The sequence below is a fragment of the Castor canadensis genome, chromosome X, assembly GCF_047511655.1.
Source record: "Castor canadensis chromosome X, mCasCan1.hap1v2, whole genome shotgun sequence".
Taxonomy (NCBI): Eukaryota; Metazoa; Chordata; class Mammalia; order Rodentia; family Castoridae; genus Castor; species Castor canadensis.
The window spans coordinates 31,303,525-31,325,054 of NC_133405.1; the positions used below are offsets into that span (position 1 = coordinate 31,303,525).

At 35.1% G+C, this 21,530-nt stretch overlaps 1 protein-coding gene across 9 annotated transcripts in view; it reads left to right on the plus strand.

Annotated features, from left to right (window-relative positions):
- Nucleotides 1-21,530, plus strand: part of Thoc2 (THO complex subunit 2) — a 115,075-nt gene that overhangs the window by 84,398 nt on the left and 9,147 nt on the right. For 5 of the 9 annotated variants that reach the window (XM_074062910.1, XM_074062913.1, XM_074062912.1 and 2 more), the window contains 14 exons: nucleotides 7,204-7,479; nucleotides 8,585-8,726; nucleotides 9,185-9,342; nucleotides 10,260-10,388; nucleotides 10,838-10,969; nucleotides 11,054-11,238; nucleotides 11,754-11,932; nucleotides 12,156-12,258; nucleotides 12,941-13,371; nucleotides 13,594-13,652; nucleotides 15,054-15,185; nucleotides 19,660-19,797; nucleotides 20,111-20,180; nucleotides 20,271-20,428. In XM_074062910.1, coding sequence (XP_073919011.1) covers nucleotides 7,204-7,479; nucleotides 8,585-8,726; nucleotides 9,185-9,342; nucleotides 10,260-10,388; nucleotides 10,838-10,969; nucleotides 11,054-11,238; nucleotides 11,754-11,932; nucleotides 12,156-12,258; nucleotides 12,941-13,371; nucleotides 13,594-13,652; nucleotides 15,054-15,185; nucleotides 19,660-19,797; nucleotides 20,111-20,180; nucleotides 20,271-20,428 — 2,292 coding nt within the window. The remainder of the gene's footprint in view (nucleotides 1-7,203; nucleotides 7,480-8,584; nucleotides 8,727-9,184; nucleotides 9,343-10,259; nucleotides 10,389-10,837; nucleotides 10,970-11,053; nucleotides 11,239-11,753; nucleotides 11,933-12,155; nucleotides 12,259-12,940; nucleotides 13,372-13,593; nucleotides 13,653-15,053; nucleotides 15,186-19,659; nucleotides 19,798-20,110; nucleotides 20,181-20,270; nucleotides 20,429-21,530) is intronic. The other 4 variants (XM_074062914.1, XM_074062915.1, XM_074062911.1 and 1 more) reach the window with 4 other exon arrangements.

A 21,530-nucleotide genomic window follows, 5' to 3' on the forward strand; every position in this document is an offset into this window, starting at 1 on the left:
CCCCCTCCCCCCCCCGCCCCCTTCCTCTCCCCCCCACCCCCTCGCTACCAGGCAGAAACTGTTTTACCCTTATCTCTAATTTTGTTGAAGAGAGAGTATAAGCAACAATAGGAAGGACCAAGGGTTTTTGCTAATTGAGATAAGGATAGCTACCAGGCAGAAACTGTTTTACCCTTATCTCTAATTTTGTTGAAGAGAGAGTATAAGCAATAATAGGAAGGACCAAGGGTTTTTGCTAATTGAGATAAGGATAGCTATACAGGGAGTTGACTTGCATTGCTTTCCTGTGCATGTGTGTTACCTTCTAAATTAATTCTTCTCGAACTAACCTTTTCTGTAGTTCCTGGTTCCCTTCTCCTATTGGCCTCTGTCGCTTTAAAGTATCTGCATCAGTTTCTCTGCATTGAGGGCAACAAATGTTATCTAGTTTTTTGGGTGTCTTACCTATCCTCATACCTACCAAGGAGGCATCTTAAAAACTCAGAATCCTCTGGCTCGGCATTCTCTTTCAGAAACATAAAGAGTGCCTGGGAATTTCTTGGCTTTTTTTTTTTTTTTTTTTTTTGTGGTACTGGGGTTTGAACTCAGTAAGGCTTTTTTGTTTTGTTTCTATTTGTGTTTGTTAACAAGCACTAGGTGATTCTGGTGCTTGTGAATTAAGGTATGGTACTCAGTGGAACAAACCTGTTGGCTATAGAGAGTCCTGGTTGTCTGTTATTAGTAACAGTGTTTAGAAATACAGAGTTAATAACCCTGCAAACCCCTAAAAATTCTTGTTTTCTCTGTTATGTAACTTTTAGGAAGGATGTATTTATGGTTCTTGTTTTATCTCTACCTAAATGAAACCATTACAAACAGTCTGCTCAAAAGTAAACTGGAAACTTCCCAAGCATAGCATACCAGTAGTGATTGTATTGAAATTCAAGTAGGAGGAGAGGAGATAGCACTTCCTCGTCTGCCACCTGAATTGTTTCCTGCAAAGCAATGACCTCTAATGGAAACTTACTTTGTCTTTCTCTTCAGGGCCATGGGCAACTCCTGGAGCCCAGTATATATTCCTTTTTCTTAGGATGCTGGATGTTAGGTTTATTTGTTACTTATAAGTTGGTGTTATACAGGGCTTCTACTTTAGGTTTTGGGAAAGGTCTTCATATTTTCTCTTACACTAAGATCCTTTCTTTGTTCCAGATAGGCAAACAGAGCTATGTAGTAAAGGCATACAAAAAAGGTACTGGGAAATTTGAGTTGCAGTTAATCATATAATCAACTATCCACTGTTCATGTATTACCTGCTATAGTTTCCCACATCCCTCTAACAGCTAACTGATACTTGATTTAATTACCACTTCATTAACTATTTGTAGCAGTTCCTGTCTTATATACTCTTAGGGGAAGTACAGATAAGGGATAAGAAATTAGGCTTCTTTTCCCCTTGTAGAATGTTGCAGTCCAGAGGTTACATGCTGTCTTTGTATATTTATGTCTTGTGTTGTTGCCCTACTCCATGATAAATCAGTCTCAGCTATAGAAACAAGGGACCTGATTTCTTTTTTTTTTCTTTTATTATTCATATGTGCATACAACGCTTGGGTCATTTCTCCCCCTGCCCTCACCCCCTCCCTTGCCACCCATTCCGCCCCCTCCCTCTTCCCCCCACCCCCTCAATACCCAGCAGAAACTATTTTGCCCTTATTTCTAATTTTGTTGTAGAGAGAGTATAAGCAATAATAGGAAGGAACAAGGGTTTTTGCTGGTTGAGATAAGGATAGCTATACAGGGCATTGACTCACATTGATTTCCTGTGCGTGGGTGTTACCTTCTAGGTTAATTCTTTTTGATCTAACCTTTTCTCTAGTTCCTGGTCCCCTTTTCCTATTGGCCTCAGTTGCTTTTAAGGTATCTGCTTTAGTTTCTCTGCGTTAAGGGCAACAAATGCTAGCTAATTTTTTAGGTGTCTTACCTATCCTTACCCCTCCCTTGTGTGCTAAAGCTTTTATCATGTGCTCAAAGTCCAATCCCCTTGTTGTGTTTGCCCTTGATCTAATGTCCACATATGAGGGAGAACATACGATTTTTGGTCTTTTGGGCCAGGCTAACCTCACTCAGAATGATGTTCTCCAATTCCATCCATTTACCAGCGAATGATAACATTTCGTTCTTCTTCATGGCTGCATAAAATTCCATTGTGTATAGATACCACATTTTCTTAATCCATTCGTCAGTGGTGGGGCGTCTTGGCTGTTTCCATAACTTGGCTATTGTGAATAGTGCCGCAATAAACATGGGTGTGCAGGTGCCTCTGGAGTAACCTGTGTCACAGTCTTTTGGGTATATGCCCAAGAGTGGTATTGCTGGATCAAATGGTAGATCAATGTTTAGCTTTTTAAGTAGCCTCCAAATTTTTTTCCAGAGTGGTTGTACTAGTTTACATTCCCACCAACACTGTAAGAGGGTTCCTGTTGGTGGTGGTGTTGCTGATGATGGCTATTCTAACAGGGGTGAGGTGGAATCTTAGTGTGGTTTTGATTTGCATTTCCTTTATTGCTAGAGATGGTGAGCATTTTTTCATGTGTTTTTTGGCCATTTGAATTTCTTCTTTTGAGAAAGTTCTGTTTAGTTCACGTGCCCATTTCTTTATTGGTTCATTAGTTTTGGGAGAATTTAGTTTTTTAAGTTCCCTATATATTCTGGTTATCAGTCCTTTGTCTGATGTATAGTTGGCAAATATTTTCTCCCACTCTGTGGGTGTTCTCTTCAGTTTAGAGACCATTTCTTTTGATGAACAGAAGCTTTTTAGCTTTATGAGATCTCATTTATCTATGCTATCTCTTAGCTGCTGTGCTGCTGGGGTTTCATTGAGAAAGTTCTTACCTATACCTACTAACTCCAGAGTAGTTCCTACTCTTTCCTGTATCAACTTTAGAGTTTGTGGTCTGATATTAAGATCCTTGATCCATTTTGAGTTAATATTGGTATAGGGTGACATACATGGATCTAGTTTCAGTTTTTTGCAGACTGCTAACCAGTTTTCCCAGCAGTTTTTGTTGAAGAGGCTGCTATTTCTCCATTGTATATTTTTAGCTCCTTTGTCAAAGACAAGTTGGTTATAGTTGTGTGGCTTCATATCTGGGTCCTCTATTCTGTTCCACTGGTCTTATGTCTGTTTTTGTGCCAGTACCATGCTGTTTTTATTGTTATTGCTTTGTAATATAGTTTGAAGTCAGGTATTGTGATACCTCCTGCATTGTTCTTTTGACTGAGTATTGCCTTGGCTATTCGTGGCCTCTTGTGTTTCCATATAAATTTAACAGTAGATTTTTCAATCTCTTTAATGAATGTCATTGGAATTTTGATGGGAATTGCATTAAACATGTAGATTACTTTTGGGAGTATCGACATTTTTACTATGTTGATTCTACCAATCCATGAGCATGGGAGATCTCTCCACTTTCTATAGTCTTCCTCAATCTCTTTCTTCAGAAGTGTATAGTTTTCCTTATAGAGGTCTTTCACATCTTTTGTTAGGTTTACACCTAGGTATTTGATTTTTTTGAGGCTATTGTAAATGGAATTGTTTTCATACATTCTTTTTCCGTTTGCTCATTGTTAGTGTATAGAAATGCTAATGATTTTTCTATGTTGATTTTATATCCTGCTACCTTGCTATAGCTATTGGTGATGTCTAGAAGCTTCTGAGTAGAGTTTTTTGGGTCTTTAAGGTATAGGATCATGTCGTCTGCAAATAGGGATATTTTGGCAGTTTCTTTACCTATTTGTATTCCTTTATTCCTTCTTCTTGCCTAATTGCTCTGGCTAGGAATTCCAGTACTATGTTGAATAGGAGTGGAGATAGTGGGCATCCTTGTCTGGTTCCTGATTTTAGAGGGAATGATTTCAGTTTTTCTCCATTAAGTATAATGCTGGCTGTAGGTTTGTCATATATAGCTTTTATAATGTTGAGGTACTTTCCTTCTATTCCTAGTTTTCTTAGAGCTTTTATCATGAAATGATGTTGGATCTTATCAAAGGCTTTGTCTACATCTATTGAGATGATCAAGTGGTTTTTGTCTTTGCTTCTGTTAATGTGGTTTATTACGTTTATTGATTTTCATATGTTGTACCACCCCTGCATCCCTGGGATGAAGCCTACTTGGTCGTGGTGAATAATCTTTTTGATGTGTTGTTGAATTCTGTTTGCCATTATTTTGTTGAGGATTTTTGCGTCAATGTTCAATAAGGAGATTGGCCTATAGTTCTCCTTTTTGGAGGTGTCTTTGCCTGGTTTTGGGATAAGTGTAATACTGGCTTCATAAAATGTGTTTGGCAGTTTTCCTTCCCTTTCGATTTCGTGGAACAGTTTAAGGAGGGTTGATATCAGTTCTTCTTTAAAGGTCTGATAGAATTCAGCAGAGAATCCATCAGGGGACCTGATTTCTTGAAAGACTGACGTGGAAGAATTGCTTCATCTCACTAAGTCCTGCTTGCCCTGTATTATACTGAGAAGTGAATATAGGAGTCAGTAGCAATGAACCCTAGCAAATGGGAACACTTGGTTGACTGAACTATTCCCAGTAAGAAAATAGTGTAGGTCATTCATACCTATAACCACTTTTTTCTAGCCTGTGTAAAATATTGTTTCTTTGTGTTTTAAGATACACAAAACTTCGTGCAAGAAATGGCATTCTGTTCTCAGGGTTGAGGAAGCAAGCAGAGAAGTGTATGGAGGTGCCTTTGTAGCCCAGTCATGGATAAATATGTTATATATAGGCTACATTCTCCTCTGGAAAGGTAGTTCTTTAAGCAGCCTGGGGTGTACTGGATAGGCATCCAAGCTGCACTGGGGTTACTTGGCTTTTGCTTCTTAGGTGAAATCCTCTCTTGAAGGGCCTTTTATTAGAGAGGGGAAGTGTATGAGTATTAATGGACTCCTAGATCCCCTTAGGCACCAAACCCTGCTCAGATTCTTGGGCCAACAAGAGCTTTTGAACAACAATTAGAAGCAGAACAATAACTTGCTGTCAGTTCTATTTAAAATATCTAGCTCCCCATGTAACTTGAAATGTAGAAAACTGTTTATGAGTCTCCATTTGACTGAAGGTATGAACTTGGAAGTGTTAATGAACTAATGTTAGAGAGCTAGGCATTTTGGTAAATATGAAGTATAACCATCTTTTCTGATCAAACTTGTTTTTCTAACTAGAGATCAGGAGGATGCTTAGCAGTAAATGCCATAGATTCAGAACCAGAGAACTTGGGAGATAGGAGCTATCATATAATCTTCTCATATTTATAACTTAATTTTGACCCATTTTGAGACATCAGTCTGAAAGAGAGGCTTTATCTCCTGCAGCTCATATTCTAGATATTTCTCTAATTAGATAGGTAGGCTGTCAGATACAGGTAGTTTCGGCTCTGTTTTTTCACGTGTATTGTTAGATTCTTAGCAGATGTCCTTTTGCTCACTTATATTCATATTAGTTACCTTCAGCAAGATGTACTTCATAAATCAGCAAACAATGTTACTCCATTTGCTAGTCTTCCAGGGTTCTTGGATGTAATTGGGACTTACTCTCTCATAACTAATGGTTTGTTGCTTTGTCACTTTTATAGTCTCAGTAGTTATTAGCATATTCTCTAACTTGGGAATAACGGAAATAAATCTTCTACTTCTAGAATAATTGTAACACTACTGGGTCTTGCTTAAGATACCATCTGTAACAAACAATGAGCTTGGGAGAAATGCAGCAGTCAAGAAGGAAGGGAGCTGGACTGTAAAGAGCATAGATTCTTGTATGTCAGTGCAGAACTGGGGCAACACCTTTGACCTCTGACCATCTGCTTTTAGGTTAATGTTTAACACAAATTGAATGATTTAAGTAATTTTCTAACATAAAGTAGCATCTAGTTAAGGACTTCTCTTATATTTGCTTTCAGGATGATGACTAACCTAAGCAAAATTTTCTTGCTGAGAATTCTTTTATCCTAAAGAGACTGAAGGACATGAGATAGTAGCAGTAGTTCTATATTGTATTAATTTTCTTTTCTATATTTGGCACATGACTATGAATTAATATGCAGTCGATCTCATTGTACTAAACAGAGTTTTTTCTCATATAATTAAGAGGTGTGACCTTCCTCTGACTTTCTCCCAAGTTAGGAGAAAGAAGCTTGTAGCATCAATTCTCACCCACTTTAAATTTCAGTGTACCACAGGGTACTTACAGAAAAATTTATTTGGATTAGCAGAAGACTAACCGGCCAGTCCCAGTTTCCCCAGGACTTTTTCAGTTTTAGCACTAGTCTTGGATCCTGGAAAAATTCTAAATCTTGCGCAAACCTGGACATTTGGTCACTGACTCAGGAGTTTCACAGTAACTTTCTTATAACCTTTCTTAGTGATGGATGATCCTGCTTATTAATTGACAAATTATAACACCTGGTAGGTACTACATGTACTTCTGTCCTGGTTAGCAATTGCTATCTCCATGCCACATCATTAATAATGTTAAGGCTCTCTGCTTGGTTCTGTTGAATATCTCAAAAGCAGAACTGAAGTTCTACATGTTCACTTTCTTAATACAGCAATAAGAGGGAGTAGAATCGGGAGAATGGACGGGGCCTACATGCTCTATTCATTCATACTTAATGCATCAGATTGGATAATAATCTGAAAAACTAGTCAGGACATGAAACTAAAGATTGGGAGAGTTAGAGGTGATTTATCTTAAATGTTTGGTGATTTATCTTAAATGTTTGGTAAGAAACTGGAATTCCCATGACGGTTTTTGAGATGGTTGTCTTGATTCTTTCAAAGGAAATATACTGGGGCTGGTGAAGTGGCTCAAGTGGCAGAGCAAGCGTGAAGTCCTGAGTTTAAATTCCAGTACCACATCCCCCACAGAAAAGTCCTTTCTTTTAGAGGGAATGTACTCGGAATTGAACCAAGGGCCACTTACGCTGTGTCCCCAGCCCATTTTTTTTTTAACTTTATTTTGAAATAGGGCCTTGGTAAAATTTGCCCAAGCTGACCTCAAAACTCGAGATTCTTCTGCCTGCTCCTCCTGAGTAGCTGGGATTACAGATGTGAAAGAGCACACCTGGCTGGGAATATAGGTTTTATAGCATGAAAATTAAAGCTATAAATTGGGTTGTATATGTATGTATATAAGTATATATGCATTTGTACTTTTTTTTACTCTCCAGTCAAAGTATGATGAACTTAAAAAATCAGAGAAGGGAAGTAAACAGCAGCATAAAGTTCATAAGTACATTACATCATGTGAGATGGTGATGGCTCCTGTCCATGAAGCAGTGGTCTCCATACACGTTTCCAAAGTCTGGGATGACATCAGTCCTCAATTCTATGCCACATTCTGGTCATTGACAATGTATGACCTTGCAGTTCCACATACCAGCTATGAACGAGAAGTCAATAAACTTAAAGTTCAGATGAAAGCAATTGATGACAATCAGGAAATGGTAGGTTTTTCTAGCAGCTCAAGTAATTATTAATTCAGTGTGTCCATTCTTTGTAATTATTTTAGCTTAAGATCCTTGATCTTTGATTTTGTTGCTGTATAATATTTTAAGTGAGTTTAATGGTAACTCCTTAATGGGTTGGGCAGGGACTTGGTGAACAGATGGAAATTATGACTAAGCAAAAACATCTGAATTTACTTTTCTACTGAAGACTATGCTGGTAGCTTAAATTGTTCTGTGTGACTACAATTATTAGGACAGTAGGAGTTCCCAAAAGGGGACCCCTTTAGAAAATGTTCTTGAAGAGTTGAGGCTAGAGCTGGGCAGGCCTTGAAGTAGATGAGGTGTGAAAATATGGAGGCAATAAGGAAGCTACTTTAGAGTTCCAGAGAAGTCAAGGCCTAGTATGGAGTTTAAGAAGACCACTTTTACTGGGCTTAGAGATAAATTGAATAGTTAGGATAGTACCAGATTGTGTAGGGCACTGAAAATCCAGTAGAAAAGTAGATTTGATAACATTGAGAGCTCATTTAGATAGCATCCAGGGAATTAATAATGGTAAAAAAGTGATACTTTAAAAAGGTTGTTTATAATATTAGTACGAGAGATTTTTTTAAGTAAAAGTGATGGAAAAGTTTACTAGGAAAGGAGTACACTTTCAACAGACTGAAAGTGGGTCATCTCTAGAGTAAGATCGATACAAAGGATGCTTTTGATAAGGGAAGAGACTAACATTATGCTAGAGATAAGCTAGGTGGCTTTGTTGGGTAATTTCCTGTGAGGTACTGAGAGCATAGATTGTGGTAGAGACAGTAGGAATACATAAGACTTGTAAACAAGTGGGATGAATGAAGGAGAAGGACCAATCAAATATGACTTCATGCATGGCTCAGATAGATAGTACCATGGTTAGGAAGATGGTATATGAAGGCACTATGACACTACTTTGGATGTGTAGCATGGAGGCAAAAGCAGCACATCCTGGTGGACCTACTATATATCCATGTTGAAATAATTAAAGTACCAGTATTTATCTTTCTAAAAATTTAATTATAAGAAGTGAGTTAATGTGCATATAGTTAGAAAAGTAATTTCTACTTTGTAGCCTCCAAATAAAAAGAAAAAAGAGAAGGAGCGTTGTACTGCCCTTCAAGACAAGCTTCTTGAAGAAGAAAAGAAGCAGATGGAACATGTACAGAGGGTTCTACAGAGACTGAAATTGGAAAAGGACAACTGGCTTTTAGCAAGTAAGTTGTTGGAATTGTTACATTCCTGCTGCTAAATTGCAAAAGCAAAACCTTTGTAACTTTGGAGTTGTTGAAGTATACTGTGTTTGTATTTCAACTCTGTTCACTATCCCACTCTTGGTTATTCATTAATGCAGAATCAACTTCACATGTTCACTGAAGGAAGTGATGATGTAGTTTGCTGACAAAATTAATTAAGTTCTAACTATAATAGTGGCAGCTTATCATTCAGTTTTTCTGTATAAAATCATATTTCTGGGGGAAATTGTAGATAGGAAAATGCCCACAGAGTAAAATTGATAGTCTTATCCCAGGCCTGACCTTTTGGTTGCAAACTATAAATAGTTTGTGGTTTTACAGCATTCTCTACACTACAGTTAATATGTTGTCATGTTTAGTGGCCTTGAGGCACTTGAGGAAGAAGTTTACCACTTAATATATTCTTCCCTTATTTTTAGAATCTACCAAAAATGAGACCATCACAAAATTTCTACAGCTGTGTATATTTCCTCGATGTATTTTTTCAGCAATTGATGCTGTTTACTGTGCTCGTTTTGTTGAATTGGTACATCAACAGAAAACTCCAAATTTTTCCACACTTCTTTGCTATGATCGAGTAAGTTCTTTTTATTGCAACCTTTAACAAAAAGTCTCACACAAAGATAGGTAGACTTCTAATCTATAGAGGTATTGTGTGTGTGGTTGAAAGCATGAACTCAAGAGCCAAGTGCCTGAACTTGAATCTTAGCTCTACTGCTTTCTAGCTATGATCTTTGGCAAGTTATTTAACTTCTCTGTGCCTCAGTTTTCTTACCTGCAAAATGGGACCTGCTTTGTGAGATTGTTGTGAGGATTAAATGAGTCACCAGGCATAAAAATATTTGAATAGTGCCTGATAATACAATAAACACTCAAGGTTAAGCTATTAACACAGCATTTGAGTTCACATGTTATGTCACCATAGGTAGTACTCTTCTTCAAACTTCATCCCTTAAAACAGACCTCCCCCCACCACCCCCCAAAAAAACACACACACACAACGAAAACTTTACATCTTTGCACATACATAAAAGCAGGGAAGCTTTTCAGTGTGGTCATATTCACTGATTTTGCATCTGGCTTTTTTCTTAAATTACTATATTTTCTGGTTTAGAAATGTAATGTATGTCGTAGCATGTCAGCTGCCTATTTCTAATTTCTATCAGCTTTGCCTTTGCTTATTGTCCCCTCAATCCCAGTCATGTATGACTAAGTCTTTAAGAAGATATTATTTGGTAATAATAATAGTTTTTTTCTTCTGTCATTATAAGTTAGCTTTCTTTATAAAAGTTCTATTTTAGTTGCTTTATGAATGTGTTATTTCTCTACAAAAGCCAGAATCTCCAAGTCTCTGCAAGTGTGAATATAAAATGAGAAAAAATGTTTTCACTAAACTTACCTGCTTATTATGATTTTCTATAATACAGCCTTTTGATATTTTCAACTGGTTTTGACCTTGGTTTTTTTTTTTTCCAAACTTCTTTTTTCCTCTAGGTTTTCTCTGACATAATTTATACAGTTGCAAGTTGTACTGAAAATGAAGCTAGTCGATATGGAAGATTCCTTTGCTGCATGTTAGAGACTGTAACCAGGTGGCATAGTGATAGAGCCACATATGAAAAGGTATGTGTAATAAATACCCTTAATTTTTATCCATGTATATAATGACCATATCTAGAAATCTCTAAATCAGTTTTAAAAGAGAAGCTAAGTATCAGTTGTAAAATGGTATTTAAAAGTAGAATTAATGCATTATTTAGAAGTAGTGTACTTTTAATTCTATTTCTGTGTGACATTCCAAACTAGTATCATTGAATAAGCTGAACCATTCTGTGAAAGTTACCGTTCTGAGGGGCTGGGATGTAGCTCAGTGGTAGAGTGCTTGCCTGGCATGCACGAGGCCCGGGGTTCGATCTCAGCCCCAAATAAAAAAGAGAAAGTTACCATTCTGAATCCAAATACATACACATGTTTTTACTTGGAATCATCAATCTAGTCTCCTTAAGTTTCAGCTTCTGCTATTTTGTAGGACATAAATCGATCTTTAAAAGTGACAAATGCTTTTTTCTTAGGAATGTGGAAACTATCCAGGATTCCTTACCATATTACGAGCAACTGGATTTGATGGTGGAAATAAAGCTGATCAGTTAGATTATGAAAATTTCCGACATGTTGTACATAAGTGGCATTACAAACTAACCAAGGTAAACAAAATAGAATTTTCAAAGGTAATTTTTTTCTCCTCCTTTTTTTATTTATAATAATGGATCTTAAAATGTTTATTTTAGGCATCTGTACATTGCCTTGAAACAGGCGAATATACTCACATCAGGAATATCTTGATTGTGCTAACAAAAATACTTCCTTGGTACCCAAAAGTTTTGAATCTGGGTCAGGCTTTGGAAAGAAGAGTACATAAAATCTGCCAAGAAGAAAAAGAGAAGAGGCCAGATCTTTATGCATTGGCTATGGGGTAACAAAATTATACTTTAATGTAATTTATGACACTAGATTACAGAAGGATTCTGAAGACTTTAAAATGTTTTACAGTGTTGAAGTTTATCTTCTGCCTTACTTGAGGAGATTATGGGAGATAATGCGATCATGTTCCCACAGGCTGGTGAGAGTTGTCGGCTTCTGATGATCAACTTCCGGTCTATACTGGATGATAGTTTTAAAAGCCACGTAGAATATGTTTTGAATGTTAGGGCATGTAATTTTATCATTATAGTTGAGTTTTTAGGTCTCTCCAAGAGAAAAAAAAAGACAAAAACTATGTTGAAGAATTAGTTTAGTTTGCAAATTTTATTTTTAAGGAAGTATCTGGTGCTGTCTGTAAAGACCTTTAGGAAGTTACTGGAAATTAATATTTCTTATTCTGTGAAGCAAAGTAGAGAGTAAATGACTTGCTAATTTTATTCTTGTAAATCCCATGTTTGTGCTTTTTGGTTTGTTTTTGTATATTTAAACACTTTGTGCGACTTTCAGCTACTCTGGGCAGTTGAAAAGTAGAAAGTCATACATGATACCTGAAAATGAATTTCATCACAAAGACCCGCCTCCAAGGAATGCTGTTGCCAGTGTACAAAATGGGCCTGGTGGTGGGCCTTCTTCATCATCCACTGGAAGTGCATCTAAATCGGATGAAAGCAGTACTGAGGAGACTGGTATGCTTATTTGTATACATTTATAAATAATACATTGAAATGTTTTGTATCACACAAGTACAATCCTGGCCTTGTATTACTTTTTTATTCCCTGGGTAGGAGTATGTAACTAAAGTAATCAACCTGAGGATTCTTTCCAATTATCCTTTAATCATTTTGCTATGAATTTGTAGTTTATTTGTGTTTAGGAGCTTGTTTAAAAAAAACCTTACTTTTGTTTCAGATAAATCAAGAGAGAGATCTCAGTGTGGTGTGAAAGCTGTTAATAAAGCGTCTAGTACCACACCTAAAGGGAATTCAAGCAATGGAAATAGTAGCTCTAACAGGTTAGGAACATTGTGTCATATGTGTTTTTAATTTTTATATAATGGGTCTCATTAGCCATGAATGGAAGGGGGATGGTAGTTCAGCAGTAAGGATGTCATTTATGTTGGACTTTGAAATTTCATATATACCCTATTTTGATAGTGTTCTTTTACTACCATCCTAATTATGTTTTATATAATTACATAATTATATAATTATGTTTTGTTTAATAGCCTTGTGTTCCCTGCTGGTAAATTCAGGGGAATGTAGGTGGTAAAGTTAAGAAAACATTTTAGGTTTGAGTGATTGCTATGGGCAATCTGAATAAGGCTAGTTAACATTAAAAAAAAAAAGCTTATACTAATTTAGAGTAGTGGTCCATCCAGCTCAGCAACCCATTTCCTGGTAGTACCACTCTTAGTTGGTTTGTGGGATAGAGGTTTGGTTGTTACCATTATCTTGTTATCTTGAAAGTTTATGAAGGTTTACAAAAAAAATCATTCTTTTCATCTATTTATAAATTTATCATATATTGTATAAAGAAATATTTCCATTTTACTTGTCTTAAAGTTGACCTTTAGCTTTCAGAGAGCTCCCATAAGCTTTAGAGTTTTTGAAAGTTAGTAAGAAGCCATTTATGATTTAAATATGGAATATATTTTGTGATTATTTGTCTTAAAATCCGATGCTTTTATTCTTAAGCAGCAAAGCTGTTAAAGAAAATGACAAAGAAAAAGGGAAAGAGAAAGAAAAAGAGAAAAAAGAAAAGACTCCAGCTACTACTCCAGAGGCCAGGGTACTTGGTAAAGATAGTAAAGAAAAACCAAAGGAAGAGCGGCCAAATAAAGATGAAAAAGCAAGAGAGACCAAGGAAAGAACACCTAAGTCTGACAAAGAGAAAGAAAAATTCAAGAAGGAAGAAAAAGCTAAAGATGAGAAATTCAAGACCACTGTTCCCAACATAGAATCAAAATCAACTCAAGAAAGGGAAAGAGAGAAGGAGCCATCCAGAGAAAGAGATATAGCAAAGGAAATGAAATCAAAGGAAAATGTTAAAGGAGGAGAAAAACCACCAGTTTCTGGGTCCTTGAAGTCACCTGTTCCCCGATCAGATATTGCAGAGCCTGAAAGGGGCAAGTGTACTTTTCTTTATATTTGTTTACTTTTTGTTGTTTTAATGTATAGTTGTTTGTTGTCTCCTTGTTTTGGTAAGTTTTCTAGAGATTTTTAGGTTTTTTAAGATCAAGTGTTCTTGATCTTTAAAAATGCTCACTGAATACTTGATCTTAAAAGATGTTCGTTTTAAAGTGTTTGGAAAGACTGGTATTCTGACTTATTTCCTTTTGTCCGAACAGAACAGAAGCGCCGCAAAATTGATACCCATCCTTCTCCATCACATTCCTCCGCAGTAAAGGTTAGTATAGCCTGAGGAAGGCAGCGTCTATATTAGGCTCACCTGTTTGGAATACCAGTGTCCTGACTTCCTTCAAGTCTTGTGCCAAGTATTCACTGAAGCCACTGGAGGTTTTATATTGCATTAGAAAATGAATTTTTTCTGTATTGGTGGACTGATATTTTTCCTATTGAGTATTTTTATTATAAAAAATGTTAAAACTTCAAGGACCTAGCACTAATTTTATAATGTTTCAAAGTACAAGAGAAATTTTACCCAGAAGTGCCTCACTGCTTTAAGCAGTCTTTTTTTGGAGTGCAATGGTAGCTACAAGCAAAAGAATATTTTCAGCAGAATGAAGCTATTTTTCGGAATAAATATTGAAGAATATATAGTACTGAAGACTTCCTGGATGATACAGGATTAAACAAGATACCTCTGAATTCATCAAGCTTCTTGATGAGCATCATACCTGATGTGCCTTCTAAGAAGGAGTCTTGAAAGGCGTTCCATTTTAAAGTCTCCTTGGTGATCAGTTCTCCTGTAGTTGTGTATATTCAGTGAGCATGCAGCTTCTGTTGTATCTTCCCTTGGAGGTTTGTTTATACCCATTGGGTTCCCAACAAGTTGAACCTTCCGTTACGATAAAAGCGGATGTGGCATCCAATCCTACCACCCAGCAAAGAGAAATCCCAGGCATTCAACTGCAGCACAAAATCGTGGGTGTAGCCTTCTTGAAGACTCAGGGTAGCCATTCCTTGCTCCATATTTAATTTTAATTCTAAAGTCATCTAATTTCATGGAATCTTTGAATTTGCAGTACGTTGAACTTTTAAAACTGTAAGTTATTAATTCTTCATCAAGAGCACTGTGGTGGAATACCTTAATTGATTTCTTTTTCTTTTTTCTTTCTTTCCTTTTTTGTGCTTTTTTTTTTCTTGTTTGAGGTATGAAATTCACCATAGGCATTTTGCAAAAAAAGAGATTACTCTCATAGAATATATATATTTTTTCTTGTAATATAGTGCCATAGTTTTCCAATGAGAACAAAAATGTGTGCGTTTATATTAGAGTTATAAGTAAAAATTAAAATGTTCAATTAAAGAAAAACTATGAAAACCTGAGTCAATGTTGTTCTTCCACAATGACTTCCACTGTTCTAAACTTTTTGTGGAGAAAAATGTTTTGCTTTCTTAAGCCTCTTAAATTACTTACAGCTTAAGTACAGAGATGTGGAAAATGTGGCATTGACATTTATTTTTAACTTTCGATCAGAAAGAAGATAATTTTTGTTTCTTACATTGAGTACAATTAATTTAGTTTTTTTAACATTACAATTCCATTATATGGTTTTGTTTTTATTTTTATTGTTGATACTCATATTGATAATGATATCACGGAATTTATCCTCACAAGAAGTAGCTGGTTTATTTCCAGGTTACAGCCATACTTCCCAAAGTTCCTCTGGGTTCTGAGAACTATGCCAGCTCACCTGTCATCTCCATTCATTTTCTACAGGACAGTCTCATCGATCTCAAGGAGTCTTCAGCAAAGGTTTGAGTCTTTTAAAATCATCATGCCTAAGTAAACCAAAGAAAAATCTTTACTTCTTTTATTTAGTAGATGCCTTTGCCCTAGTAAATTCAGTAAGCTAGGATCGGTGGGAAGAAGTATTCTGATTTTTTAGAGTATCCTTTATCACAAAGTAAAAGAACAGATGACAGTGGTCCCTTTTAGAGAGATCGTTATAAAATGCGTGTGATGTGGCAACATTTCTATAATCTGTCTTTGGTTTCTGTGTTAGGCATTCTCCTTTTATGTTTCAAAATGAACTAAACTTAAGGTTTGGGGGAGGGAGAGTTAATGCTTTGTTTTGGGGCAATAGGCTTATTTAATTTAATTAAACCTGTTTTTTGAAATTAAATAAGGAGTGCTTTCTGACTGTGTTTTTAGGCAACCCAGAAGACCAAAACAGTAATTTGTGCATTCACATAACGGTTTTAAAAACTGAGTCCATCTCAATCCGTACAATTCTTTATATCTCCCTCTGCTGAGATATCTTTCTGGTAGTTGTAGCATAATATCAGGAGATATAGCAAATGTAAAATTATTATTCTCTTGGAAAAACGTACTCAAATTGGTGGTTGTGCTAACATGTCAGTATTAATTCTTACCTATTACTCTACTTTCCTGGGTATTCTGCTACTAAAATTACTGTGCAGTTTGTGTATCTTATTGCAGAGTTCATTTTAGTATTATAGTTGAATTGTCTATTGTTCATGTCATTTTGGTTTTATTATTAAATATTTGTACTCTTCTTTTTACTTTGACTCTCTACTTTGTCTCCTCTTTTATCTGCTTAGTATGATTATTTACTGATTGACCAAATGGAACGTTGAAATAGCCACTTGACATTATTAACTGCTTTAAGATCTATAGCTTTTTGATGAAATGTCCGTGGATTCAGGGCAAATATGCACTAATTTTTAACAGTTTAAATTAGGCAATGTACCTGTGCCCTAAAAATGTGGCATTGGTTTTTTTTTGACTATGCTGTATTAATTAAAAGAGTACCAGCTATACTATGAGTACTTTGTTCTAAAGTAAAACAATTTTATTGGCTAAATCCTGTTTGGGATTGTAATTGTCAGCCTTAACCATCAATGGCTTGTGCCAGGCTATTTTATATTCATGTGTTAGTAGTCTTAATATGTGAGTATTTATTTACTGAAACATATTTTGAGGCAGTTTAAAACCTGCTGCTAAAATTAACTGAATTTTCTCATCAGTGATGAAGTTTATGGTTCCTCACATTTGTGAAAGCCTTTTGAAACTAAAACACTGTGGGATAATGTATATTTGTCTTATTTCGTGCTCATAATAGTGCTGTTAGGTTAAGTAGGTGCAGATGGTAGTGTCTTTTTGACAAATAAGAGACAAAAAATTCTTAAGCCTTCCCTGGTGGCATACAACCTGTTAGTTCCAAAATATGAACTAAACTTAAGGGTTCTTCAAGTCTTTGCACCTATTTCAGCAATAGTTGAAAGGGTTTCTAGTTGTTTTAGTGGGTTTATCTTGTATTTTAAAATACAATGATTGAAGTCAATCCCAACCTTTTAATTTTTTTTTAAATGATGACTTTCTGGGCATTTAAAATTCAGTAGACTTGTTCCACATGCAACCAGAAAAATTTGAAAATGGCATATAAATGTGCTTCTAAAAGTTACGTGACTCATACCACTTTTCAAATCTTTAGTGCTTCACATAATGCCTGGCAATAAGGTTCGGTGTTCAGTCAATAAGTATATGAAATGAACTTTGGCAAACCATCCAGCGTACTGGTTTGTAAAGTAACTGATGTTGGTTTTTTACGTGTCTAGAAAGTTTACTAATATTGAATGTCTTAGGTTTTTCCTGGACTTGGATCTTTAAAATTGATAATGTTTCATTTCAGTGTTTCTGGGGGTAGCTTTTACGTTACAGAGGGTTTGGGCACATGTGTCTGTTTTTCATGTTTATCTTGTCACTTGTACACATAGAATTATTTCCCTGCTTTAGTTTGACTTTTTAGCTATGTTTTGCCTTTGGGGTTCTCTTTTATATTATTTGCTATTTTCCATTTCTAATTCATAGTAAAAGTTATATAAGTGGGTTTGTCATTTCAAATGAGATTAAAAGGAGAAAAATCTAATTTAGTATCCAAATCTTTCTCAGCTCATCCTCCATCCTCATTTCCAACTGGCATATTTCTACTTTTCATCAGTTGTGTTTTGATCTAGCAATCCTAGCAGCTATATGTGATGAAAAAACAATTTTTAAGCATGACCAAGCCTAGAGTTTGAAAATTAGTCAGAATTTTTTTTTTTGGACGTTAATGATCCCAGTGTCAAGAATAAAAGCAAATCAAGAACAAAATCTAACAATGCTGCATACAGATCATTTTAACAAATCATTAACTTTATTTGGCAACCATGTTTTACATAATCAGTGTATGTCTGATGCTCTGGGAAGTATATAGAAACAGAAAAGTCATTCTGATTCTCCTTCTGTACTGGAAATTGTTTTGGTCAAAAATAAATGGCATGAAATTAATAGGGAATACATGTCACTAAAAAGAGTTCAGAAAACTGAATTGCAAAGTTGAAGGATGATTTTAAGTGTTAATGTCTGTTGAACTGCCTTTGAAGAATAAGGAAGCTTTTAAGAGATTAAAAGCTAGTAAAGAACTCCTGGAAAGAATGAGAATTAAGAAGTGATGCCCACAGCATACAACTCATTGGGTTGCTGTGGTAGGATATAACTGTGAAATGATTGTGGAGAGTTTGGAATGCCTAAGCTAAGCAGTGTGCATTTTATTCAGTGGACAATGAGAAACTGTTTTGTGGAAAAACATGTGATCATAACTATTCTTGGAAAGGCAGAAAGGAGGAATTGAATTGGGTACATTTCTAAATCAGTTTCTGATTATGTATCAGTTATTTGACTTTATGTCAAGAATGAAGTATTTGAATATTAATATCAGAAGTAAGTCCTAGAAAAGTTAATTACCTGCAGTACAGAATTCATGTAGTCACAGATTAAAATGTCATTCTTGTGGGTGTGTGCGCTCTTCACATGTGCATGCACCCCAACATTTTTTTTTATTTTAATGGGACAAATGAAGCAATACTTACTTTAGTGAAATCTTTGAGTATTGCAGTAATATATTATTGACTTTGTCTTATCAGTTTCATAAATAACATCTGAATATGTGAATAAACATCATAATTACAAAAATCTTGAAGTGTCACTTAAGGCAAACTCAGCAAGAGTATCTTTTAGACAAGTACTTTTATGATTGTTTATCATTCTCTTGCTCTTTGTTATTAATAAACATTTTGTCTATTTCAGTTGATCATCAACTTTTAAACTGAAATTTTAAAGAATCTGCTTCTGCATTGCTATGGCAATATTTCTGAACCAACTGAATTGAAAATATTTGGTGTTAAAAAATAAGTGTTTAATTCTCAAACTCATGGTCTTTTTTCTTGTATTCCTTTGAATACCAAAGGATTCCTTCATGTAAAAACATTTGACTTTTAACTCATGATTCTGTTCATTCCTAAGGTATACCTAGAATTATGAAGTTATGTAAAGAATTATAGTTAGGTTTTTGTTGCCTGATACTTTGAATGTATTAAACTAAGCATGAACTTGTAGCAGTTATAAATCCCATAAACTTAGGTATCAGATTATTTCTTGACTACTTCTTAAATATTTTCTTTTATAGTGGATTTCCATAGACAGTGATATTTTTCAGTTGTTTACAATATCCTTGATGTTTGGCTTTCTTCTGGCCTATATAGATCTTTTCACAGAGAAAGAATAGAATATTTTAATCAACCTCAGCTGACAATGATAGTTTTCTGAGCTACTTAGAATCAGTAAGACAGAATTTACAATCAGTTCTGATTATTTGATAGAATTGCAATGCTTTCAGAAGTAGAAAATATGTAGCAGATTTTACATTTGTAAAAAAATAATTTAGGGTAATCACTACCTGGTTTACACTAAGGCAAAAAAGACTTACTATTAAAGTCATAGCTAGGTTTTATTTGTATAATTTTACACACTGTCACCATTGGCTGCCTGTTGGTGGATGGTAAGAGTTAATAGTTTCATGATTGTATAGAAATGTATTTTTTGTTTTTACAGTGGAGAAAGTTCAGTCACTGTTTCCAATTATGGATTCTTGAAATGGTGGTTACATGTCTTTATATTTCAGTGAATAGAAGAGCTCTAGATTCTGAATTTACTAAGGAGTCTCAGTTGAGGCTGTAGTGAACTGACTGAGTGTAAATGGCAAATTTGTAAGGCCAAAAATTAAACCTTTGTATAATTTTTGTACAATGCTCTTTTTATTTTATCTCTTATAATACAGAGAGCTGACAATGACTTATCTGTCTTCTTTCATTTATTAAACAAAAAACCAGATGATACCAATATTGGAAAACTAATAATCTTTAGTAATATTGCCTTAATTTAACAGCTCTACATTAATCATACTCCTCCACCACTGTCCAAGAGTAAGGAGAGAGAAATGGACAAGAAAGATCTGGACAAGTCAAGGGAAAGATCCAGAGAAAGAGAGAAAAAAGATGAAAAGGACAGGAAAGAGCGGAAAAGGGTTTGTAATTTTTAAAACTAGTTTGGAAAACTCATTATCATGTATAGTAGTGTGTTTGTTGCTTCTTTAAAATTATTAGCAATGTGTTGTTTGGAGTTTTAACATTTTAACAAAAGTATTTTTGCATCTTCTACGGTAATAAGAATCCTTAGCCTAGGAATTTCTACCAGTCTCTCTTGCATTTTACCAAGTATGTGAAGCTACTGCAAATATTCTCCAATGCTAGTTAGCTGTGTCTTTCTTATATAAAAGTAGTTCTTTAAAGTAAAAACATAAACCCTTGATCAATGTAGTTCACAATTTTTGATTCTAGGATCACTCAAACAATGACCGGGAAGTGCCACCGGACCTAACCAAGAGGCGGAAAGAGGAAAATGGAACAAGTAGGTAGATTTATTTAGATATATTAATATCTTGGAAACAATCATCAATGTGAATTGAAAGGTTTTCATGATTCTCTTTTGTAATTTTAGTGGGGGTTTCAAGACACAAAAGTGAAAGTCCATGCGAGTCTCCTTACCCAAATGAGAAAGACAAGGAAAAAAATAAGTCAAAATCTTCAGGCAAAGAAAAGGGTGGTGATTCATTTAAATCTGAGAAGATGGATAAAATCTCCTCCGGTGGCAAAAAGGTAAATTAGGAGCATGAAGGAACAATGTATCTTTTCTAAAAGAAAACAAAATTAATCTTTTGAAAATTTAGCACATTTAATTTTTTTCTAATCAAGTATTTTATTAATTATTTGCGAGTACGAAGAGGAGACATTTGGGGAGGGTAGGTTATCTGGGGAATTTGAACCAGATTAATCCTAAATCACTGGGAGGTTAGAGTTAGTATACTCTGATGTTCCTTTCCTCTCAATTTTACTCCCACTTATTTTAATCTACCTTTTTTTTTCTGGCAGTACTGGGTCTTGAACTCAGGGCCTCACACTTGCTAGTTATGCACTCTACCACTTGAGCTACTCCACCCCCCTCGCCCCCAACCTATTTTATTTCTTTGTGTTTTAGTTTTTCTTTGTATTTTCTTTTTTCTCCACCCAGAATTCTTTGTTTTTAGTTTCTCTTTATTTTTGACATCAAAATATCATAACATTTAGTCACCCTATCAAACTGTCATAAAATCTTAATGAAATGCATTTTGAAACCTTTTTGAAATATTTTATTCTAACATGCTCATTCGTTTGAAACTTGTATTTGACATTAAAATTAAGAATAAGGTGCTTTTTAGATGATACTCAAGTTAAGTCTCATGCATGTTACATAAAGTAATAAGCCACTACTAAAGTCTAAAGTATTTACAAAGTATTATTGTATATGTTAAAAATATATGCAGTATATTTGTAGTTTATAAAAGTGGTTTCAGCAGAAAGGTGAGTGGTTTGATTCTATATGCTTTCAAAGATAGGCTGCTTCTTTTCAGTATTCTTTACTTGAGGTAAAATTTATATAACATGAAATTAACTAAACCGTACAATTAATTAATAAAAATTAGTATATTTTTATAACACTATGTAGCCATCTCTATCTAGTTCCAAAGCATTTTAATTGTTCCAAAGGGAACCCTACCTTAAACTCATGAGGCAGTCATTCCCCACATTCCTTTCTCCTAGTCCTTGGCAACTACAAATCTGCTTTATTTCTCTGTATAGTTACCTATTTTTAATCTTTCCTATAAATGGATTTATACAATAATAAGGCCTTTTGTGTCTGTTTTCCTTCACCTAGAAGAGT